Genomic DNA, 25,695 nt, shown 5'->3' on the forward strand with positions numbered 1-25,695 from the left:
TTGGATCCATTATCATGAGTTTTGGTTTGAGTATAATTTTACACGATAAATTAAGTAAACAACATATCAAGTTTTAAAAAACTATTTCAGAGAAAGTTAATTAATCTTAGCATACATGACAGTATAAATGAAAAGTCACTGACTTATTTTATCTATTGCCACTGTAATAAAAAGTTTTATTCATGGTGAGATCTTGGAGGTGACTCTAAAATTAAAGCTTAGTTAAAAATTAATTTAACTACATACTCTTAATAAGGTATCAAGAAAACATTGTTACCAGAATATAACATTCCAACTATGTTGAGACAATTAGATGCTCTTCTAATAATATATGTAACCTATAAATTAAGAAAATGTATATTCTAAACCAAACCAATTTCTAAAAAAAGAAAAACTTATACAAGAAGAAAGAATAGTCAATCACACCAGCTTAATTTAAGACTCTACCACCAACTTAACAAGTTTATGACAAATTTATTTATCCCTTTATAAATGTGAGAAACTTTCAAATTAAATATATATATATATATATATATATATTCTCAGACAACACTTTTATCTTTCATTTATGCACCAAAGAACCATAGAAGTGAACACCCAAATTTTTGTTGTCTTTGCTACACATCACATTGATAGTGCACTTTAAGTTAAAAAAATTGTTTTTCTCTGGATTCCCCCCCCCCCCCCTGAGGGGACCATTAACTCAAATGAGTTACGTTAACATTATAACATGGTATTTGGATTGGGGAAGAGCTAAAAATAACATAAAATGGGTGAAAAATCTGGCAGCAACAATGAGCTGCTTTGCTTTCAATGGAAAAATTAATTGATTCAACTTCCCCGTGCCACTATTCCAAACACACATCGAGACAATTGATATATTTGCGGTGCTAGCATGAGCAAGTTAAGCACATTTACACTTTGTAGCTAATGCTAAATATAGTAAGTTAACTCAAAATTTTAGAAGCTGAATTAAATACAAATCTTTAGTTAAATTGATTGCGACCCATTACAAGCTTAGTCCAAAACACCTATAAAAGTTCTATAATCCGAAAGTTCTATAAGCCTGCAACCTAATTAACATTGGGCCAGATAACTCGCTTTGCTAACTCACTACAGAATACAGAACAGTGCATCACTCAATAAAATGCTATTCTAAATGATAAAAAAAATAACCTTCTATAACACGTGTGTTTCTCTAAAAGCACTATACCAACTTTTCTTTTGAAAACGATAACCTGAAGCAACCCACATGAAATATCTTAGCAAAACAATGCAAGCTATGAAGCCACTCCCATGTTCTCAACTACTAAGAGGCTCAATCTTTTGCAAGGCCAACCCTGCTGTAGCAGGATGTAATGACCAGTCAGACCTTGCTACAGCCACTTCCAGCCTCAACTGCTACCTACCCTGGAGTTTGTTTACACTCCAATGGCAGCTTGGAAATTACAGTTATTGCAATGTTGACTTCTTTGCATGGGGATGTCAAAATTTTCCTTGTCCATCATGGTAAGGCTATAATGTCTCTAAAAATGATAAAGACGCCTGAAGGAGCCAGAGCAAAATGTAAAACAATAAGCATACAAAAATGTGAAACTATGTCACACAAATCAATTGTACCAAAATTCTAAGTACAGTAGTTCATTTAATTCCTTCCAAGCTATCTAAATATCTATACAGTTACAAACCAAAGTTGATACTTAACACTTTCTGCACATATGATAAAATAAAATACAACAATGTCATTTACAGCTCAACAACACCGAGTTTATGACATGCATGAGAAGGCGGATTGTGCTCGCTTCTGAAGGGGAGTTAGTTGGTAAATTCCGATGATGGCCTAGTGTGTGGGACACTTGATCCAATATTCGCCGCACATGTGCAGCAATCCTTGGATCTGCCGGGTTTATAGCAGCTGCCACATCTGTCATCCATGCCAATTTTCTGGGTGTGTCTGTACTGATGTCACAGGACAACTGCTGTAGAAGAGACAGAAGTACTCCTTGGCTTAATGGCAACGGCACCATTGCCAAAATGCCAGATAAATCAACCTGGATAGGAAAAGGTACAAAATTGATCATTAGATACATTGTCGTGGACTTTGTCTGATATAATCATGCACACTATAAAAGGTGTTTACCAATAATGATATGCAGAGGTCTGATTTGATTTTGCTTAGGGATATTTGGAGTGATCGGACTGGGTTTATGAGATGTGAATTCACTCTTAACTTAGTGTGTGCTTGGTTTGGTGCTTTAAGAATGTGAAAAATTGAAGTTATTCAAAGTAGTTTCTAGAGAGATGCCTTTTATTAAAAATAAAGTAGTTTCAATTTGAATGTATATCATGGAGCTACATTTGACTTGACCCAATGTCAAATCAATGCTTGAGGGTCCCACCTAATGCATGGTGGGAAAGAAAACGCTCAGTACATTTCCCTCTCAAGGAAAGGGCTATTTTCAAGATTTGAAGCCATGAGCTTTAGGTCACAAGGCAGCAATCTTTCCATCATGCCAAGGCTTATCCTCTTAAGGTTAGACAGAAAGTTGGACCCAAATTATTATAGGAACTGCAAATCCATTTCACATTTAAAATTTTGTTCTTATTTACTTTAGTAGGGACCCCCATCAAAATTTATTATCCTTTTCACCTTAGGGAAAACTCAAAAATGTCTACAGGTTAACAATGTTTCCCCAGAATCACTTAATATTGCTTGAAATATACAGAAGTTATCCTTTCCTCAGTTGAATTTAAGGGAGAAAAAAAAGGAAAAAGCTCCCCTTTTCACTTTGTTTCATTTTGACTAGTTCCTACACACCATTTCCAACAGAATGTAATTCTGAGTAGCAACTTAAGTCAACAGAAGAAAGATATCTCTATCATACCTGAGAACATAACCAAGAAACTATTGAAACGTCACTTCTATGAAGAGCTCCTGTAAATGCTTCCTCAAATTTTCTCTCACTAATCAACCTTGATAGTTCTTTGGTAGGATCCTCAGTCTGTCAAAACGAAAGTAATCTCAAAGTATTAAATAGAGTGAACACTCGTCAAAATAGAAAGATAAAGGAAATGACGAACTAACATACCATCTCATGCAAGCCATTGTTAATTTGTGCTACAAAGGGATCCACTGTTACTTTGGAGTTAGCTGCAATTTCTAACAGTTTACGTTGGCCATCAGCCAATTGTCCACTCAAAGTTTGAGTGATTGATGATGCTGAATTAATTGTATCCTGTGTAATCATAACACTACACATTTGAGTATTCAAACATGACAAACCAGACAATCAAAACATAGAGAGAGGAAAGGCCACTAATATATTTGACAAGGTAGTGAAGATCACCCACTGCATGACAGAATCTTGGTTTATAATTAATTAGCTTCTCATTCCCAAAAATGAGACAAGATTCAAACATCTTGTGGACATGTATACGTAACTTGAGAGAGAAATATGGAAAAAATGCTTAAGAGATATTATTTCATCTCTTTGCTAATTCATTCATTTATAGGAACCCTTAGATCAAAGATATACAAAAAGATAATGATCAACGGGGGGATTATATGGCAGGAAAAAGTCATTAAACGTAAAAAGTCGTAATAGCTGTTTTCAAAAATAACCATCCTACACATACCCTCAACGTCATGGCTAGAGGAGAATGAGTAGAATCAAATTGCTGTTGAATAGCAGTTGTGTGCTTCACAAGTCCATTTTGAAATGCGATATCAATTTGCTCAAACATAGACTTGCAAGACATCTCAAATGCCGGAACGACTGAAGCTTCCAAACTAGTCTTAAGTCCCTCCTACAAAGTGCAAACAAAACCGTAAGAAATTGATTAACCAAATCCACCTACAAGGACAGCAAATCCCAGACTTTTTTGAAGGCAAACATAAAAATAAACCAAAAATATGAAGAAGAAAAAAACAATTGTACTACCACGTGAAATTTTACCTACAGAATCTTCAGATTCATATTTTGTGACTATTAGTATTCCGAGGAGTTACATTTCACTACACTATCTAAGACATTGTTTCTCTTCCACTATCCTAGACATCAATTCTAAGATATAAACAGTTTCCATCAGACCATGATAGGGACTTGGATGTTATGGAGTTGTCTAGCCCACCACATTGAGTAATATAGAAGCTCGGTGGAGTATTTAAGTGTTTGGTTTTCTCCTTTTAACAACTAGATTCTAAGGATGGGTTCCCCAAAAGTGATGGGTATTTATCAATTGGTATTACGTACAGTTGGTTGTCCGTGTCTCAAAAAGGATTACCCATGGAAAATTGTCGCTAGTGGAGGATTCTAATTAACAAGTTGACTGAAATGTCATTGAATAAAGTGTTGAAGAATGAAAGCTACCAAGAAGTCAGCTCTCAAGGACAGTGCAATCATAGGGACTGGGGTATTATGGGTACCTAAGTCCCAAATCAAGTAACATGGGATGCTCAGTGGAGTATTTAAGTGATTGGACTCTTCCCCTTAACAGCTAGTTTTTAAGGGTGGGTTCCCAGAGTGCTTGCAAACTTATGACATATGCAGCAATGATAAGACACAGGAACCACAGGCAGACAGAAGTTCACACTCATCATGATAAAAATAAATCATGCAAAAAAAAAGCTTTAATAGATATTGTTGATGTTGGCCACAAACTGCTTACCTGAAGAGCTTGCTTGCCAGTTGTTTGAAATTGTGTCTGTATCTGCCTAGCCACAGTAGCTTCAAGTTTTGAACCAACTGATTTTTCTAGTTGATTCAATGCCTTGTCTCCCACCCCCTTCTGCAGAATTCATGGCACAACCTTAGTCAAACATATTCAAGCAAAAATGAGCAATTTTTTTTATTTAACATATGGGTTTTGGTCTAATCTCCCCATGTTTTTGTATTTTCTTTTAGCAACAGAAAAATTTGGATGGGAAATACCAATTGAAGAACTATAACTGGCACATAGATTTCTGAAAACATTTCAGTTTACCACATGACATGGCATCCAACTACTTGATAATGTAGTGTCCGAAAAGTTGCAAATTAACAAGAAAAAAACAAGCTAACATAAGCACAAACACATTTACCATTTGAGCAGTAGAACTTTCAAATGTTGAAATTGATTAACTTGAATTTGGGTTGGGCCTAACTCAAATCCAAAAGGTAGATCATGAGGTGAGGATAAATAAACCCAAGTCTTTATAAGCTCTACTTTTGTCATATTTATAGTTAATGTGTATCTCAAAACACACTTCACATGTCAAGGATTGGACTTCTAGAATATGGAGATTGTAGGATTGTGTTTTTCTTTTTTCATATTGCACTAGTAAAGTTGTATGACCAAGCACATTGCACTGGACAATCCGAGGGGCCAGATAGATTCATTGTATATTGCACTTCGAAAGGTGCAGTGTCAAGTGGATTTTTGAACAGTTGAAGGTGGCCCAATATGATATCTACGATAAGCTTTAATACTATCTTGAATTTGGGTTGGGCCTAGCTCAACCTCAAAAGCTAACACATGAGGTGAGAATTGTCCAAGACTTTAGTTCTACTTTAACCATATCTATAGTCAATGTGGGGTTACAACAAATACAAACCTGGAATGATTCTGTAATAGCTGAAGATATTGTTTTCTCTATAACTTGACTTAATGAACGAGTAATGGTTGTTCCAATCGAAGATATTTCCTTCTTAATGATTTTCTCCAATACAGACACCATATCTTTGTTTACATAATTGGAGATCAAATTTGTTATTTGCTGTGTGCGGTCTCGCTCTAACTTCTCTTGCTTTGCATTTTCTTCCTGCAATCGAGCCCACAAAGCATCAGTGTGAGCCTTGACAACTTTCTCCACGTTTCGACCCAAGGATCCTTCTAATCTTTTGCCTTCCTTAGTGACTGGAACAGAAACCATTGCATTCATCTGCTTTTGCATTTCTTTATGCATGCTTAACAACTGTAAAATAGGAAATGAAGGAGAATAAGAAACTGAGAAAACCTAAAAATATCTCATTTTGTGACATGAATATATGAGAAGCAAAACCATATTAAACACATAAAGATCCCCTCCTAGGAATGATATAGTTTCTATAAATGTTCTTTTGGATGGGTGTAAGGGGGAGTGGCATCATTACAAGAACTAGCAGTTCAAAATAAAACAACCTCATGCTATGATTATATTATATCATGAAGTCATAAAAAAGGTGGAGCATATAGTGCATGTATTGCTAATCAATCTTTCAGAATAAATCGAATGGAATAAAGCCAGGCGAGTTACATAAAAGGAAAATGACAAAAACAATCAGGGTTCACTACAGGACATGTATATATTCCACTAATCCATTCTACGGCTGCACATGCCACACATTACCTTTATCCCAAAAAAGATGTTTCACATTGTAGCTAAACTATATGCATATAGACACTTCCACAAAGTTTGATAGAAAAAATATTCTCTCCCAAATTTGATGATGATAAAGATAGTTAACAAAAATACCATGAGGTTACAATAGGAACAGACTATTAATCCAGTAAACAATTAAGTGTGATCTATTTGTAGCATACTGAATCCATACCACGCTACACACAATACTATAAAAATCATGAGTAAGATACAACTATAGAAAAATATAGTTCAAATGCAAATTACTAACCTGACCCATCATCTCCTGCATAGTAGATAACTGTGGTAAGACAACTTCCACGGATGGTCCTCCTGAATTTCCACCTTGATCATTTGATGAATCTGTTGAATTAAAAGGACTAGGAGAAGTGGAAGATGCACCAGACACGTGTGAAGCTTTCCCTTTTTGTCTTTTACCTTTCACAGAAGGTGCAGGTGATTGCACAGCAGTAGCCATGGTTTCTGATTCACTGATGTTTGCAGGTACATCCTTACTTGTGTCTTGAACTTCTTCCTCAACAGAGTTACAACTTTGATCAGGTGCATCAATGGTCTTAATATTATCAGCTTGACGAGCTGCCTCAATGTTATAAGTCTCTCTAGCCACCTGAATGCCTAGATCAGAGGCCTGAGAATAGAATAACTTCTCTTTCTTCTCAGCAACATTGGTGTGAGAGTCTCTGTCTCTTTCACACTCGGTACTTTCTTGATTAGAACCCATCTCCCCTATAACTTTAACATCTACTTCAAAGTTTTCTGTATCACTACGGGCAACCACATCTTGAACATTCATACCTTGAGAAGTATGGGAATTATCAGAAGATAAAGCAGTTTTAGAGAATATCTCAGATGGAGTTACCAAATGGGTTGGGTGTTTATAGGTTGCTGGGTTATTAGAAACCACAGAAACATCATTTGGAACAACTTTATCATCCTTTCTCAAATTGTCACCTGATCCAGGCACATCTGCCATATCTTTTTCAGACTCCGTTCTCCGTTCAGCTGAAGAATCAAGATTAGTCTGCTCACTGCTATGGTCAGCAGTTGTTGAACTAGTCTCTAAACTATTTGATGAATTTTTGAAACCAGATAACTTCTGGGACAATCTTGGACTCTGAGGAAGTGGAGGTGGAGCAGTTTGAATATGTTCAAAACCATTACGAGAAGGTAAATCGTTAGACTTGGGCTCTGCTTCTGATATAGAAGATATAGAAGCTTCAGGTAGAACTGAAATATCTGATGAAGGCAAATTTACAGAAAGGCTCACAACAGGAGCACTTTCAGAGCTGCTAGAATGAACTTGTGGCATATTTCCAGTTTCCAGATTTGTGGATCCATCCATAGCATCAAAAGAACGTGATAAATTGGATTCTGTTTTCTCAAGTTCAACATTGTCCATGGGTGGAGGCAAACATTGTGACAAATTGAGTCCATACTGTTGAATAGCTTGTGTTTGGACGCAATATATCTGCACAATATGCTCTCCATCTGGTAAATTATCACTGGTTCCCGTAAGACTTAATATAGGCATTGTGACTGTGAACTCGGCAATGTAATCCATGCGGGTAGCAGTTGGATTGGATCCATACTCTATGTGCACAGCATATATTGTATTTTTCTTGGCATTTGCAAGCAGAAACAGACCAGCACGGGGCAATGCTACAACTTGATTAAAGAATGCATCCTCTGGGTTGGATTCAGACGAACTTCTTATGTCTAAAGTCTGAATACAATGCCATGACTCAGAATCACTAGGCAATAGCCAGCCCTCCTCATTATCAGAGACCCATATCTTCACTTCCTGATTAAGTGGCCCCTGTGGAAAAAAAATAAATAAATACACACGCACACAGACAAAAGGAAATTGGTTTTGAAAGATGTGAGGGGAACCTAACGCGACTTCAAGCTGACAAGGCTGATCAGGGAAGGATCCACATTAAATAAATATTTTTTTGTAGTCTTTAACATAGAGAGAATTGCATTAATTCATCTTTCTAGACAAAATATTGAATACCATTTTAATAGTGCTTTCCTTATACAGTTCATTATTATTTTAAGGACTATAAATGATAGAATTTGCTATCAAATAACTTTATTAGTTTTCTTTTTGTACTAATTAGATTACAATTGATTGGACAATTAAAAGTTATTTATTAACTTTTAGTTACAGGGCAAACTTATTATGAACATAATATATAATGATTGACAACTTGACAAGAGATCCCGATAATTATTCTCTTTTCCTAACACAGTTATTGATGTATCAAAATAACACTTGTTATACTTATTCTTGTTTAGAAAAATAATTATTCTGCAAATAAATTTATTTAAAAGTTTAATTTAAATTCAATTATAAAGGATCTTTGCTAAGTGCAAGAGATATATTTCAAATCAAGGTTAAGACTAGAAGCATATACCGCTGTGATAAGACCAATGTGCTCAGGACGGTGAGGGGCAGTCAAGAACGTCACAGAATTTACTGGTTTACCATCATGTGGTCTTAAAACAGCAAGTGGTGTTGCCTTTCGTTCTTCCCATATCTTCACCTGTTGGCAAAAACAAGTTATTTAGAATTTCAAAATAGAAGAATGATTATAAATATTTCTTCATTCCCAACTTCAAGACTTAAAATAATGTCAACCATTCAGCATCTCCTCCCCTGTCCTATATAAAGCCAGGGAATTTGGGACTCCAAACTTTTCACTGACAAAACAACTCTAACATGGGATGAAAAACTAAAGGAAGCAACAAAACAAGGCAAGGACAGAGACAAATGCAGACCGTGCCATCAGCTGAAGCTGAAGCTAATCGACTCTTCATCCATTGGCACATTGACAACTCAGTCACATTGCCATCATGCTTACCAACAAGTTGCACCCCATCAATCAACTTATCAATGGAACATTTGAGAGGCTCCTCTGCAGAAAAAGTTTCACCTTTTCCAGCTTTCATATTATCAATTTTGAGGATACGGTTTCCAATAGCAACCATTAAAATCTCCTGTAAATCAAATTCCAAATGATAAAATAATTTTTTTAAAGGAGTTAACACCAATGGAATATAATAAACTTAAAGGCCAAAGTTATAAAGTCACTGTTACTTGTTTGTGGGGATGCCAGCATACTCTTGGATGAACAGACTCACTCTCTCCTAATATTTGAAGTGCTAGGATAACTTTTCCAGTAATTTGAGGCTTGTCATCCTCATCAGGGCCCTCATTGATTTTCCATACAAATATTCTTCCATCAGTGCTAGCACTGTGAACACAAGTATATTCAGGGGTAAAATAATCAATAAACTTAAAAATGAAATAATGACACTAGAAAATCAGACTTGAATATTCAGAAATGCCTGAACAGAAATACCCCTCAGCAACATCAGTTATGATGATGCAGTAATAAAAATTAAAAATTGCAAGATCCATTGATTGAAGGGATGGGAGATAAATCAGATACGAACCAAACAAGAACGAAAACATGGATATTATAATGGAGGAAACCAGGTAAGTAAATCAATCCCAACAATGACAAACAAGAAACAGAAAAGGTACATTTACCTAGCCAACAGGTGAAGATCCTCAGCAAAGAATGCCATGTCTGTCACTCTCTACATAAAAAGGAGATATGCATAAAATGGAGACCGGTACAAAGAGGAAATTGAATAAAAGGAAAAAAAACAGCATCTCAAATGTGAGTAACAACAGTGAATTCGCTATAACTTTTAAGAGGTAGTGCATGCTTTGCAAGTAGAAAGTTGCAATTATAAGAGTATTATCAACCCAATGGAACAGTTACCAAGAGTATGCACATCATATGATTCTAGATATCAATAAGTATATGATCCAAACCAATAAAAAGTAAAGACAAAGTCAAAAACAAAACTCCAAAACAGTCTTTCTCAGACATGAAGAAAGCTCACGTGTCATGTTTTCAGACAATATATCGCCATTCTCATAATCAGCTATTTAAAATTGGCATTATAAACTTACAGTCTTTTGCATTTTTTAGGTACACATTCCTAACAAATTTGAGGTAAAAACATAATCTCGTTCATTTATTTTCATGTGGCCACAGACAACAAAGGTGGATTATATGCAATCAGTGCTCAGTGCAAAAAGAATATAACTTCGTCATATAAAACCGAAGTTTATATTACCCAGCTGAAAGCACTAACAGACATCAAGCTTATTCAGTGTTAATGTCAAACAGGAAAAGGGCAAGCAACCCAATCAATCACAGAGCCAATTCATCAACTCCTTGCACCAAGAAGCCACATTTGACTAAACAAATACCAGAAGTACTGCATATTAATCATTACATAAACCCAAAAATTAGCATCGCATTCGCAATCAGGCCAAAAGTAACTGCAACACAACCCACCTGAGTATGACCTCGAAGCAAGTATCTCAATGCAGTATTGATATTAAGCACCCGGATGGCCCCAAGTTTGAGACCATAGCATATGTAAGACTTATTCACCGCGATTTGGCGTCCGAGTACAAGGCCAGGATCAGAGGCATACTTGGTGATTGGAGTGACTTCAAGCTGAGGCTGCACCTCACCAGGCATCCTAACATCAATGTCATACACAGCATGCTCTCCAATCAAATGGCGCCCCTTGGGCAGCTTGCTGCTGAGCATCCTGGTAGGAGTGGACTGAACACTAGCCAGATTCACAGGAGAGCCTGAGGGCTGTGTGGAGGGCAACCCTGAAGGGTTTGGTGGCACTGAAAAATCAGAAACCATAGGTGATGAAGATGTGCCAGAAGGAGATGAGTACACAACCGATGGTTCCTGATTGGAGGGAGGGTTTTGGGTGCCCAACAAGGCCATGAGGCGTGCACCAGTGGTGGGATTGGGGGATGAAGGAAGGTGTGGTGAGGAGGGAGAAGGAGAAGGGGGTTGGAAAATAGGTCTTTGAGGGGCGTGCATTTGAGGGAGGTGGTGAAGGATAAGAGGGTGTTCTTGGTGTTGTTGATGGTGGTGAAGGGCTGGATAGGGGAGAAAGTGAGGGTGGTGATAAGGGTATGTGCCAGTCGGTGGGGGGTAGGAGGAAGAAGGGGTAGGGTAGGAAGAAGGAGGGGGTGTGGAAGGAGAAGGAGCAGGGAATGATGGAGAAGAGTTCAAATTTGAAGGATTAGGGATAGGGGGTGATGCTGCTGATACTGCTGCTGCTGGTGTCTTGAAAAGCTTATTGAAATCAAAATGGGTTGTTTGTTGTTGTTGAGGTTGCTGCTGCTGCTGTTGATTTGGATTCCCAGATGAAGCCATAAACTTTGACCAAAAATTAAGGCAAAAAATCCAAACTTTTGAATGAACAAACAATCAGATGGGATCTGGGAGGAGCTGATTGTGAGATCTGAGATTGATTTATGTGCCTCCTCTTTCTTCCTCACACTGCTACTTTGTCCTCTGTGTTTCCTCGTACCAGCTTAGTATTCCCAGAGAAATAAATAAATTTAGGAAAAAAAATGAGAGAGAGAAACAGAAAATGGTGGTTTTTAACACAGACCTGCTTCTCGGTTTTGCTATGTTTTTCTGTGTTTTTTTTTTTCTGGTTTTCGTGTGTTGTTCTTGTCCTGGTCTCCTCTTCTCCTCTGGTGTGACCAGAATTGGACGAGTGCTAGAGGAAATTGGTGTGAAGAGAAGAAGGTTTAATCAACAATTTGCGTTTTTGCATCGTCCAATTTAAAAAATAGCAGCCAAAGGATGGGGATTTGGGAACAATGGCAAGCATCACAGCACTACAAAGATGGTAAAAATGGTGATGATAGGGAGCAAAATCTAATAAAAAAAAGGTTTTTTGCTATCTAGAATTTAGTATATGAATTGTTTATTGCGCATAAAATCAGTGAAAAAAAATGTAGTTTATCATTATTCATTATTTTATTCTATACGCAGCTCATACTAAATTCCAGATACATCAACTTATTTTTTACCTCAACCCCAGTTATTTTAATCATTTTTCAAATAATGTAATTTTTAGTACTTTTAAGATTAAGTAGTATATAATTAATGGTGCAAACCAATTTATTGCATTTTTTGTTCATTTTTCAGTAATGTTCAAAGAACATATATTATAACAAACTTGAGAAAAAATGATACAAGTATACATATATATTCTGCAATTATTTATACAAGTATACATAATAATTTAAAAATATTGCAGTGATAACAAAATAATTTCTAACTTTAGATATATCATTTGGTCTTAAGAGATACATATTCTTCCCCTCTACATATACATTATAAATAAAGTTGCTGATTAAGAGTCTCATTATCATATATTATACTACAATTTCAACCATATAAATTAAACAGTGTGTACCTCAACTTTTAGCAAACTCCATGTCCTAAAAGACAAAAGACTAAATAGAAAATTTATGACTAGTTTTTGGCTTTTTAAATTTAAGTGTGTAGACTCTATTGGTGTGGGTACTATTCTAGTTATTTAAAAAGAAATTAAACAGCAAGTGTGCAAGATTTTTACATCTCATTACTGTAAAAAGGCAGCAAGAAATTGGAAGATCATTAACTATGTGCATAAACAAATGATGAACCTCAGACATGTATGATCACCAGTTCTGGTTTTTTGAAATTGATTACTGCATGTTAGGTTCTGTAAACTCCTTTGATCAACCTCAAAAAATATAGTTGCAGAGGTTCTCTGGTGTTGTGCAGAGGAAATGGTACTCTGAAGGTCTTTCAGCACATGCATTGGAAAGAAACATTAGAAGCTAATGGAACATTGTGATGGCACTATCAAAAGTCCCCTTCCCTTATGGCATTGTCATAGGTTGTCTTTGTCATACAGTTTCATGCATAAAGGATTGACGGCTAGGGCATTACCAACCATGACCCACATTTGTTTCTCACAGGATTTCATGGATCCATCTTTTCTTCGGTTTAAAACCCAGAATAGTGATACTTCATTGTTTCCGACTAATTATTCAAACTTTCATTGTGTGAGTATTTTTTAAACAAAATGTCACTGCATTATTAGTTTGCTAGTTATCTACTTATTTGAGGTGTACAAAATAATTTCAAATATAGTTTTTTATGAAGCATAAGTTTTAAATATTTTTTTATTTTTATTTTTAGACGACTTTAGATCTCAACACCTATCAACTTGTGCGTGATAACTATATATTATTATCTGATAACAAATGAATTGATAAATCTAATAAATTTTTCCTCTAAATAAATTTAATATTATAATAAAAAAATTTAAACATAATTTAACTACTGATTTATAATGTAAGATTTGCACTCACGTATTCATATTCTTATATTAAATAAATATTCTTATCCCTAATAGATCTGACATTTTAAATGATAATTTTTTCTTTAGACTCCCAACAACATAATCACTTTTCTTTATATTTATTGGAATTTTTACTTTTTTTGTAGGTTTTAACTTTTGTGTATTCTATTTCACTTTAAAGTCAACTAGTCATTAATTTTAATCAAATAGATGATCTCTTAATATAAAAATTTTCACCGTTTAAAATAATTTTAATGAAATTAATTATCTCACAACGTATCGTCTCTCGCCAGATTTAAAGAATATTAGTCATTAATTTCAATGAAATAAATTTTTTTTAATATATCAATTCTCATGTATTTTAAAATCATTTAGTTATTACTTTGAATTATATAAATTTAAAAATAAATAAACTATCCTCGTTATTGAACTAATAAGTCTTCTTTTTTTCCTTTAAAATATGAGATGTTTGTCAAACCTTAGGAAAAGATGCAGACAGACAAATGCCAACAAAATGACAGAGTTATACCAACAAAATATAAAATGTTAAGCATGTTAATAGAATTAGGAATGCCAAGGCCATCCATATATTTTATCGTGGATATAGTTGTTCTTATTTCTTTACTATTTTTTACAATAATAAATATAATACATCATCTCAACAAAGTTATATAAAGACAAATTATTAATTGTTTTATTTAATATTTATAAAGTTCACTCAGATTTATAAAGTTATTTTTTCTCTTAAACCTTAAGTTTTTTTTTTGTGATTTTATTTAAATGATGTACTGCATTTGAGAAATACAAACTTTAATTTGATTAAATCAAATAAACATTTATAAATTTGATTATTTATATCATTTTTTTAATTTATTGTTTATTGTTTCACATAAAAATATTCCAATGACAAGTGTTTAATCTTGTAAACTTCTACCGTGTATTTTTTTAATATTGAATCATTAATAATATTATATATATATTTTAAATTATTTAGTTAATATTTAAAATAATAAGATAAGAAATATATCTAAATTGAATAAAGATGAAAGAAAGAATCATAGGAGTTGAAGATGGCGGTTGAGTATGAAAATGAAAATGAGGTTTTACTTTAAAATACTGATGAGATAGTTACCATCCCTGGGAGCAAATCTAGTTTTACACTCCTCTCAGTTTTAAAATTATATATTTTGTTTATACTTGAGTCCAGAGATAGAAAAGAGTGTCTATATAAATTTAGATTGCAGATTTAGCAGCTTGAAATTGGCCCCTGGTGACTCTTTAATTTATCTTACAACTTTTACACTCAAAAGTTTTATAAAATTCATATTTTAATACTTTTATTTTTACTTTTATGATTCGGAATTTTAAAGTTCATATTATATTTCTCTAATGAAAAATGAAAATTCTTATAAAACTTATATCTCACCCTCCGTTAGATAATATTCCGTTTTACCTTCAATGTGACGTGACACGCAACATCTGAAGCAATATATACTAGATTTTGCGTGTTAGACGTGGTAATTAATAAGTATATCAAAAACAGATCCAAACAAACCAAGAAGAATGAAACAACAGATCAATTAACTATGCACACAAATATAGACAAATAATCAATTCAAGTCAAAGAACACAGACAAGATTAAAAAGAAAACATTATACAATTATCTGATTTTATCAATGGACAGAACATTTAATCTTTCATATCCAAACCCAAAATATAGAAAAGAAGAGAATACATAAAGGACTATATTGATGCAAATTGGTTCTGATATGTTCCATTCAACTGCAGCAACCTCCAGCAGCAGCAGAAGGGCCGTCCCTACCTCCAGAAGGTCCAGGAATTCCACCATATCCTACTTTAATTCCATAAGACTGAAACCAAACAAAAATTTCACTGCCGTAAGTAGTTGCTCTTTGAATAAAAAAGAATGTTTTTCGTTTTAGAATAGTTCCCCCTAAATGCATTCGCAGATTGTAAAAACACAAGATAGACAGTAATTAAATACCCCAGTGGCTCTTCACATTCCATTGGTGAGAATTTGATATAAAAGTGATAAACAGATGAAGTAAAGAATGACATAAAGCTGGAGAGAGATAAACTAACCTCATTCGATACATCAAACACTCCATCTTGAATCTTTTTGTATATGGTTGCAGCTGTTTTGATGAATGCCTGCAGAAGAATGGCTATATATTAAAACTTCCATCTAGATGATAAATTTTCAATATATTTTTGGTTTGTTTGGATATACGTCCCCGTTTCATGATAATTTTGAAAAAAAAAACACACAGAAGCAAACTCTCTGTAGCTTCTTCAACTGGATGGAAGTGGATTCATTATTAAACGAGTTACCAAACACGCAGTTAACATACGAGCTTAGATATGTTGAAAATCAGACTTTTCTCTTGAGAGTGGGGCTGGGAGGGATAGGTGAACAAAATTCAAGATGCTATATGATGTGATTTTTTACCTCTTCAACATTCTGAGCAGTTTTTGCTGAGGCCTCCATGAATATCAACCCATGCTCCTTCGCAAATTGCTCGCCTTCCTCTGTGCTTACTGCCCGTCTATGAGCAAGATCACACTTGTTGCCAATCAGCATAATTGTCATATTTGCATTTGCATGCTGCCTTGCATCTTCCAACCAGCTAGCCAAGTGATTAAATGTCTCCCTCCTATTGGTAAACACAGTTCAACATCATTTATTTCTTTATTCAAGATAAAAAAAAACTCCTTATACAACAAAGCATGGATGTACCAAATTGTCACGCATATTTTGTTGCCCAATCATATCGAATAAGCACAAAACATTCTCCTAAGCAAATAACTACTCATAAAATACTGTTTTCTATCAATATATAGATATTTGTTCATATCTCCATATAACTATGTTTAAACTTCACTTAAATTGTGTTTAATTTATAGAAATGAAAAGAACTCACTTTGATTAAAATGATTTACAAATCATCTGAGGTGACGGGATACATAATATACAGTTTCTTTTTAAAGACTACAGATTCCTAAAACAAAGTAATTACTTTACAAATGAAACAATTATTTAATTTTACGATTTCAAACATATATTGTAAAAGTGAAAATTAGAGGATACCTGGTTATATCATAAACAAGAAGTGCACCAGCAGCCCCTCTATAATAAGACCTTGTAATAGACCTGAATGATTCTTGACCAGCCTGCAATATTACAAGGAAACTCAGTGTCTTGAGGACAAATTATATAACTCAAAAACTAACGCAAAATATTTTCCACCAGCAAAATCTGAATAATGAACCTAAGCTGAAGATATATAAAATGAAATCCAAATTTTAAGCTTGCAGGATGATTATAACGGCCAGCCAAAGGCCATGTCCTACCCACCACTCCCCACTAGCCGCTAAAAGTGTTTTCGTTCCACCCATATCTCATATCATAAGTCATAATTTGTCACCACTAGATAAAAAGCATTCAACCTCCTAAACCAAAAATATTATTATCTCATGCATAAACTAACATGGAAGGTTTCTCACTATGAAAAGATATGAGGGAGGGTTATTGTACACAGCCTTAACCACTTGCATATGAAAAGAGTTGTTCCCGGATTTGAACCCATGAGCAACAGGTAACCAAAGGCAACTTTCCTGCTAGGCCAAGGCTCAGCCTCATGAATATAGGAACTTTTTTCTTAATTGGATAAGCTCATGAATAAAAAAGGCTTTAACCCCAAATTTATTAGGTTTTCCAAGTTCAAGAATAGCAATGTGTCAGTATGCGAGTACACTCCATACCATGCTCAGCAAAATGTTCTTTGGAACAAAGAAGGCATGGATTTGTATGATATTATCATCTTCAAACATGTAAAACTATTTTGAGTGGACACACAAGCTAAGGGTGAACTGCACCCAAAAATAAAAGGCCGTGGAGCGCGAACAATTACCAGCTCCCACAAATTAGACAATAATTGTCGTATTTTACTAAGTCAATTTGGATACATGCATCATAAAAAAAATTGTTTCACAAATTCCAAAAATTTAAACTGATTGGATAAATAGCAAAGCTCTGTGGAAGTGAGGTATAACAAACCGTATCCCATATTTGCAACTTGATTGGCTTGTTATCAATTGTGATCATCCTGGCACCGAATTCAACACCGATGGTCAAGTCATGGACAGGTTGAAAGCGCTTGTCTGTGAATTGAAGTAGAAGACAAGACTTTCCAACTCCTACAGAAACCAAAGTTAAATAATTAAGCCACAGACCCAGTCAGTCCTCTCCACACAAACAGCTACTACTGTTTAATACATGGTAAACAAAATACACAGATAAAACTAAAGAAGACACGAACATTTAATATTTCATATTTTCAGTTAAAAAGACGCGAGTAGCAACGAAGAGTAAATAAATCACAAAAACCTCTTTCCAAATTAAAAAACGTAGCTCCAACACAGAGCCCACTATAGTTAAAGCAGGTGAAGCAGAGGAGTGTTAGAAGCAGGTACAACACAACCACACATAATAAAAAGTATCAACAGTTTCATAATTCTTTCAAAAGTTAACTCAATTGAATACAGTAATAAACATATTTTGCGAAAAATATAACTGCGAGCACACGAAATAAAAATATTAGAATCAGAATCCCTTCATCAAATCCACTATCCTATTACGCATAAATTCATCCATCAAAACATTGTCACAAAACCCCAAATAGGTAAATCCGATCATAAATTGAGCGCAGAATCGAGATCAGAGAGGGCAATTGAGATTACCAGTGTCGCCGATGATGATGTATTTGAAGAGGTAAGCGTAAGACATTACGAGGAGTTAAGGTTGGAATCTGTAAGGAGAATTGTTGTGAAAGGAAACAGAAGAGAAGAGAAGAAGAAGATGATGATGATTAAGAAGCAATCACGGAGAGAGAAAATAAGAGAGAGAAAGAGAGAGTCAAATGAAATTAATAACAGTTCTGTTGTGTTCTGTTCAGTTCCAGCGATGCGATCCAATGCAATGCAAGATAATAACGTTTGGTTCTTCTACACTATACCTTCCTTCTCCCTTCTCACTTTCTTTCTTCTCTCTTAAGATTATACCATAACTATACGCGTGCGATACGTATTTATGGCCCAAGCTATTGGGCCTTCTAGGCCCATCTGTTATCGTGGAGTAAGAGATAAAGAATTCGATAAGAGAAAAATCCGATTCTGTTTTATTGTTTACTCATATTTCATTATGGGTCTGAAAGACCTAATCTTTTAGATTATATAATATATTTATTAATTAGATAACAACAACATCATATGATATAAAGGTTAAATATTACAGAGTCTGTTTTTTATTTTTTTTAAATTTTGATAATTTATCTGTTAAATTTGAATCAATTTCATATTGTTGTGATACTGATTATTTTATATTTTGAAACGTAATTTAAAATTTTTTTTGCCTACTTAAAACGTGTATCATTGAATTTATTCATGTGAGAAATTTCCCAACCAATGTTGGAATTAAAATTGTGAAAATCTTATAAAAAATGAATCCATTGAGTAACGAGAATATTAAATAACTTAACGTCACACTCTTTTTATTCTTTGTATGCCTATTTTTTTACACAAATTTCAATGTGTTTAATCTGTTTTTTTTTGTGTTTGTTTAAATACGAGTTGAGTGTCATCTTTTGTATATATGCGAATCTAATTGTGAAAATTTAACATTTTTAATGAATTAGAGGCAAATATTAAAATAAAATATAGTTATGGTTCATGAATATTAAATTAATTTAAAATGAAAACAAAAAATTTAAATATCAAATATAAAATCAAATCTCATAATAAATAAGATAAATAACAAAAGAAAATATAGTATATAGCTATTTATAGTATACAAGAAAATAATTAAATTGAAACTAATTTTAAAGATAAAAAATAATTAGTTATTATATAGAATAAAAATAATTAGTTATTATATTGATTAAATTAGATAATATTTTATAAATAAAAAATAAATAATATCTAAAATAGTTATGAAGATTTTAGCTATCAAATGTTTATATTAGTTGATTAAATATTAATTTTGAAACTGATTTATAAATTTAAAAACTAGTATAGATAGCAATATTTTTTTAATATATAAAGTAATATCAAATTTAGTCAAGTAACTAATTATTTTTTATCTCTAAAATTAGTTTTTATTTAATGATTCTAATGTAGTGATATAGAGAGAAAAAATATATAAAAAAAAATCATTAAATATAAGCTAATTTTAGAGAAAAATAATAATTAGTTACTATAATAACTAAATTGGATACTATTTTATAAACTAAAAATGATTGATATCTAAAATAATTTCTACTATTAATAAAAAAAATTAAATTAATTTCTAAATTGGTATTTAATAATTTATCAAGATTTTAGCTTCAAACTTTATAATCTAAAGTAATTGATAGCTAAAATTTTAGTAGTTAATTAAATATCAGTTTAGAATTGAATAATAACAAATTATTTTTTTAAAATTATATGATTTTTTTAATAATATTATTTTGATATAAAGAATTTATATGTTTAATTTTTTATAATTAGTTTTTTCACATTCTCTAAATTACTTATATCCATAGATAATATACTATACAATAAATCATCCACTATTTATTATTAATTATTATTATTAAAAATATAGAGACTTTATTAATTTTTATTTTCGAGTAGTTTAACATGATTTTAAAAAATTACATAATTTTTTTTATAATTTTATCATCAAGTAATTACATGGTGCAATAAAAAAATTTGGTTTGAGAAGTTTGATGGTGATGGACACATAGAAACGCTCTTAATATTCAAATCAATAATAAAATATAGAGAATGAATTATGAGATTTATATAGTTGCATTCTTATTCTTATGATTGATGTCATAACATATTTGTGATAGGAAGATGGGTAGATTGAAATGCAACGATAAAGAATGCAAAATAATTCATGAATGCTCATCAAAAAAGGGATTGTGCCTTGTCATGAAAAACAAGGCCTCAGTAGCTGATGGTGATGTCCCATGAAGTGGTTTTAGCTGGAATTGTTACTACAAAAAGTTTATCTTCCTCTCTAAATTTGAACTCCAAATCTTCAGAATTTACACAGCAAGACTTTGGTCTTAAGTTGGAGTAAGCTCCAAAGTCACCTCCTCCTCTACCCCTTATGTGTATTTTAGATTCAGAAGAATCACTGGATTCAACTGCTTCAACAGCTCCACCAGAGTTATACATATTTGTTAGTCCTATTGGTGCAAATTGGATTGCTTGATCATAAACCTGTGTATATGACATAAAAAGATGCAGTTCAGTTTTGGTAGATTTTAAACAGAATGAACGATGTGTAGGTCCTACCTTTATAGGAGATACTGTGAATACTTCACACTGCAATACTTTTAATGTGACATCAAATGATTCTTCCTTTGATAGTCGTGTAAGAGATCCTGAAATTGCAAACCGAAACATGTAGTCCATTAACCATTCCTAAGTGGTTAACATGAAACATAGTTGTTGGTGATCTCTCTACAAAATTGCAAAAGGAACACCATATCATGTTGCATCTGCGACTGTGAAAACTATATGATCCAAACCTGTATTGAAGCGAAAAACTGCACAATCTTGAGTCCATGGCCCTCCTGAAACCTCTTCAAAATACTCAATATCCGAGGGAGATACCTTGCCAGATAGCTCAAAAGTGTCTTCCTCAGACTTAGTTTCAAGACCAGGCCAGGAACCTGCTCCTTGGCAATTAAAGATGCCTATGACTCCCCCACATTTGTTCAAGTTCCAAATCTTGAGAAGGCTGTGATTGGAAATCATAAAATGTGACAAGAAGAACTTAAATGTTTCAAACTCTATTGCAGCATAAATTTAGTACATATATACCTCTTCTTATCCATGACTGGATCAGTAAATAAGCAATCACGCGATGGTCTCCCAGGATATCTGGCTCTGAGAACTGATCCATCAGGAAGTACAAGCTTTTTCAATACATTGAAATCATGTTGGCCAGGTTTGTCACTGTTTGTCACAGTGCCATGTTGTGGTTAGTTGATGCTAAAACACTACAGAAAATGGATAATAGAGATAACAAGTATACTTCTGCAGTGAACTAGACCAAACTGACTGAGTAATGATTCAACTGCTGCATTCTCATTTCTTTAACATATCCAACCCATTTGATCAGTAGTCAGTATTATAAGCCATCCATGAATATAGCAAAATGAGCAAATATATAATCTTCACATTCTATATTTCTTTCTCTTGAAGTGAAACAAGATTTCGTGTCATTATTATACTTTGACTACTATCTGTCATTTGAGAGATTCTATACTTACATATTACATTTTTTTTTACCTTACATATACTCCACATCCTCCAACCGCTCTAGCAGCTGCATGGAACTCAGCTGCATCGTGGAGACTCTAGACAATGAAGTTAAAGAATTTAATCAGATTCTGGATACAAGTTTATAAACTGGGTAAAATAATTGAGGATTCCATAGCATACATAGAACATGTCCCAGTCCGGTACAACAATTTCACCAAGGAATATGCTGTTGAAAGCTACAGCAGCTATATGAAGAGACTGAGTTGTGGGGTTTTGAGGATAATAATCATCAGATGCTCGCGTAATTGCACTTTGTTTTGAGCTGTCAAACTCAAGACGGGGCAACATTATTATCTAGGGGAATAATGCATTAATGTATTAGAAATTGAGATAATACTGAAAAAGTATGCCAGAGGATTCCCACCCAAAGTACTAAAGGCCAAATTTCTTGAACTTGTGCTACCTTTTTTTCTCTTTTTTACCCCATTTCAATGAACAATATTTAAGCACTTACTAGAACACTTGACATGAAAAAATGCATGCTCACAAAAAGTGGTTCTTAGAAGTGCTATAGTTCCTGATAAAATTACAACAGAAGTAGTATGGAGATGCAACTTTTAAGAATAATAGATAGTGCAAATTCAAATACTGCCAGCATAAAAATATGCATAATTCATTTCTTAGTATGCAAAGCAGATTCTGAATTCCTAATTATTGATATAATTTGTCAGAAGACAAATTAGTATGCAAAGCAGTGTTTAATGTATGTACTGGTAAATGGAGTCTGTGTTATGACCCATGCAGCAGATTATGCTATTGTCCTGAAAATTGGTTGATATGGACTTTTCAAGCTCCTGTTGAAAATGTCTAGTGAGAAAAACACGTCCTCCTTGATCACTTGAAATTGTTTCCAGTATGTTCTGAACATCAACCTTAACTCCATCAATGTTTTGAGAGACAAGATAACTGTGTAGATCATCGTAAAACTCTGAAATTTTTGCTGGATCAATGACACCAATACCATACTTCTCCATGGCATCAATAGATAAATCCCTTGTATTTGCTAAATTCCCTGGTGACTGTACTGGGTATCTAAGTTTTGGATCATACTTCTTAGTTCCAGATGCATTTGGATCTAACCCTCCCCAGTAACCCAATAGGGCATGCCATACGTAGACGTATCTGAAGATTAACAAAAGGAAAAGGAAGGTCAATTTTCCTAATTGGAAGGATAAATCCTAACAAAAGGAAAAGGATAATTGATGTGTTTTTTTGTTAAATATCACCAGGGTCAGTTTGGATAGAAGTATTTAGAGTTTTTCGACTGGAAAACTCTCAAAAAAACTTAAGCTTTGTATACAAACAGCTCATGTATGTTAAAAAAAACATCTAAGTACAGGAACCTGACTTGAGACCAAAAGTGCTCTTGATTTCTGAAACAAAATCCCTTAGACTAATTGGTGCCCCATTTTCAGTTACATTTCCTACTGCTCGGAATTTATTGTTTTCTTTGATGCTGATTAATCTGCCACCAAATCTACAGTTTCAAAGAAATCAGAAAGTAAGTGTTCGATTTCCTCAAGGAATAAAGATAATGAACAGAAACTCACTGTGATCCTTCAATAAATGGCTCCCCATCTTTTTGAAACTCATTCACAGTGTCTTGCCATCCATCATCTATTATCAAGAATTTTGCTGGTGTGCTTCCTTCAGATAAACTGTGATTCAGATTTAATTTAGAAGGTTTTCCACAAACAGAAAGAACTCAAAGAAGTAATGAAACAGGATGACGGGTAGAATAGGAGTGCATTTAAGCTATATAATATGATAAACAAAAATTGAATGGACAATAACTCTCTTGTTACTCAAATATCACTTCTTCCCTAGAGTTATATTTAAGATACTTCATGGTGTGAGCCTGTAAGAGAAATTTAGTTTATTAACTATCTTAAATTTCATTTACAACGAACAGATGAAAAGTAGCTGAAGTAACCTCTTGAGTCCATCCCTGATTCCCTGAGGATTAACACTGTGATAAAAAGCATCCCAAGTGCACCAACCAAAGCAATCTAACATGCCTGGCATCTGCACCAAAAAAGTGGTTTGAAATAAGTCTGTGAAAGAGTTCCAGGTTTTCACTTTACTGTCTTTACGGCAACAGACTAACCTGTTTGGTTTCCCTCTGTGAAAAGGTACCACTGTGTTCTGATAAGAACCTGCATATTGTTTGAAACACGTAGATGAAGTATAAATTCACTGGTGTAGCAATGGTATTTGTAGGTGTAAATTTGTTGTCTCGTATATATATTTCAATTGCTGACCTACTTGATAGATTCCTTCACTAGATCAAATGGGTGGTCTCCATAATTTATGAAAACAGCATTTAGGGATTGGGATGTTACTACTGCTGGGTCTCCTACAAAATTCAAAGAGCACTCTATTTGATAGACAAAGAATATGAATAATAAAGAAAGCATAACTAATTTTCTCAGGTACAATTGGGTTCATGTTTTCTTTTTATTTCATTTCTATTTCTTGGCTGAGTTGATTTATATATAGAGAGAGAGGTTTTGCTACATACTATTCAGTGCAATCATTTGACCTGACACTTCACCTCACTTATATCAGAAAATGGTAGAAAAGAAAAATCACTTTATCACTTCCATTGAAGAGTTTTTAAGGAAAAAAAAAAAGATGATATTTAAATATACTGAAATCTTTACCACTTTCAACACAAAGCTCAAGTTCATTAAGTGAATTTCCTTGCAAACTGCTTCTAAATTCACCATCTAGAACTGGCAGGAAAATGATGTATGAATTCTGTTCCTTGGATGATTGTGAATCCCTTCCACCTCTTGCTTCCAAGAGCAACATCTGAGTTTCAATAGGAATGTCCCTCCCCGAGTTCCCCACACGTGGTATCATCCACCAAATTTTGAATCTGTACAGGCACAATAATCTGACATCCCTGCATCACTCAAGACGAATTATGATTACTTTTTTCTTCGCATTATAAGAATTTTCATAGGCAGACTTAGCAGAATAATTTATCAAGAATTCTGGCTGACGTACAAATTGCCAGAGATTATAGTGATTATTGGATTCATCATACAATGTAGCTGAACAGTTTTAAGATAGACATTGATTTTTTTTCATTTACTGTCAGAAACAACAGAAGAGAAAAATGAATACTGGATAACTCCAAGCTTGAACACAAGGCGTGAACTAGCATCAGCACAAGAGGCCCCTATGAAAGCAGATGAAGCAGTGAATGGCGTGACCACCACATTTTCAGGCACACCCCTTAATGCATCCTTGCCATCAACACTGAGAGTTCCATCTTTGAGAAAGGGTTTTGCATTCACAGACATGGAATGCCTCCATTGTCTGCACCCTTTTGAGAGGAGCCTCTGGGGTGGCGCAAGGAACGTGGGAAATGGTGGAAAAGTGAGTTGTGGAGTTTTCGTAGGTGAAGAGAACATTCTGGTTTGGAACAAAGTGATGTCGTTGACAGTTAAAGAAACGTTATAACTGTTTACCTTCCTCCACTATATGAGAGAGAGACTTTGAGATCAGACTACTGTTCCTGCTCACCACATGTTGATTTTTTTTTCTTATATATTTTCATTAGTAAAATTAATTTATTTTAATTCATGTTAATTTAATTCGTACTGTTCCTTTGAATACTTGCATA

The 25,695-nt window shown here is 33.8% G+C and overlaps 3 protein-coding genes across 4 annotated transcripts; all 3 read right to left on the reverse strand.

Moving 5' to 3' along the window:
- Nucleotides 1-1,581: 1,581 nt before the first annotated feature.
- On the reverse strand, nucleotides 1,582-12,218 carry LOC137832104 (enhancer of mRNA-decapping protein 4-like). 2 transcript variants are annotated; one of them, XM_068640101.1, is made up of 13 exons: nucleotides 11,912-12,218; nucleotides 10,780-11,830; nucleotides 9,957-10,006; nucleotides 9,501-9,657; nucleotides 9,182-9,400; nucleotides 8,818-8,946; nucleotides 6,651-8,216; nucleotides 5,594-5,953; nucleotides 4,669-4,788; nucleotides 3,637-3,807; nucleotides 3,090-3,236; nucleotides 2,886-3,002; nucleotides 1,582-2,051 (listed from the first exon to the last, which is right to left on the reverse strand). In XM_068640101.1, the coding sequence occupies exons 2-13, from the start codon at nucleotides 11,668-11,670 to the stop codon at nucleotides 1,743-1,745; spliced, it is 4,236 nt and encodes a 1,411-aa protein (XP_068496202.1). In that variant the 5' UTR covers nucleotides 11,671-11,830; nucleotides 11,912-12,218; the 3' UTR covers nucleotides 1,582-1,742. The 2 variants fall into 2 exon arrangements, with proteins under 2 accessions (XP_068496202.1, XP_068496203.1); XM_068640102.1 differs by having other exon boundaries at nucleotides 10,780-11,811; nucleotides 11,912-12,188.
- A 3,005-nt stretch (nucleotides 12,219-15,223) lies between these two features.
- On the reverse strand, nucleotides 15,224-18,751 carry LOC137832105 (ras-related protein RABB1c). Its single transcript, XM_068640103.1, has 6 exons — nucleotides 18,426-18,751; nucleotides 17,743-17,882; nucleotides 16,774-16,856; nucleotides 16,135-16,339; nucleotides 15,768-15,836; nucleotides 15,224-15,535 (listed from the first exon to the last, which is right to left on the reverse strand). Exons 1-6 carry the CDS (start codon nucleotides 18,469-18,471, stop codon nucleotides 15,443-15,445), a joined length of 636 nt encoding a protein of 211 aa, XP_068496204.1. The 5' UTR covers nucleotides 18,472-18,751; the 3' UTR covers nucleotides 15,224-15,442.
- Nucleotides 18,752-20,602: 1,851 nt separating this feature from the next.
- Nucleotides 20,603-25,556, reverse strand: LOC137832106 (probable galactinol--sucrose galactosyltransferase 1). Its single transcript, XM_068640104.1, has 14 exons — nucleotides 25,194-25,556; nucleotides 24,725-24,969; nucleotides 24,327-24,417; nucleotides 24,169-24,217; nucleotides 23,995-24,086; nucleotides 23,612-23,719; nucleotides 23,410-23,538; nucleotides 22,773-23,183; nucleotides 22,182-22,323; nucleotides 22,029-22,096; nucleotides 21,558-21,692; nucleotides 21,263-21,474; nucleotides 21,027-21,115; nucleotides 20,603-20,951 (listed from the first exon to the last, which is right to left on the reverse strand). The coding sequence occupies exons 1-14, from the start codon at nucleotides 25,481-25,483 to the stop codon at nucleotides 20,673-20,675; spliced, it is 2,340 nt and encodes a 779-aa protein (XP_068496205.1). The 5' UTR covers nucleotides 25,484-25,556; the 3' UTR covers nucleotides 20,603-20,672.
- Nucleotides 25,557-25,695: the final 139 nt, after the last annotated feature.

The sequence above is a fragment of the Phaseolus vulgaris genome, chromosome 6, assembly GCF_000499845.2.
Source record: "Phaseolus vulgaris cultivar G19833 chromosome 6, P. vulgaris v2.0, whole genome shotgun sequence".
NCBI classification, from domain to species: domain Eukaryota; kingdom Viridiplantae; phylum Streptophyta; class Magnoliopsida; order Fabales; family Fabaceae; genus Phaseolus; species Phaseolus vulgaris.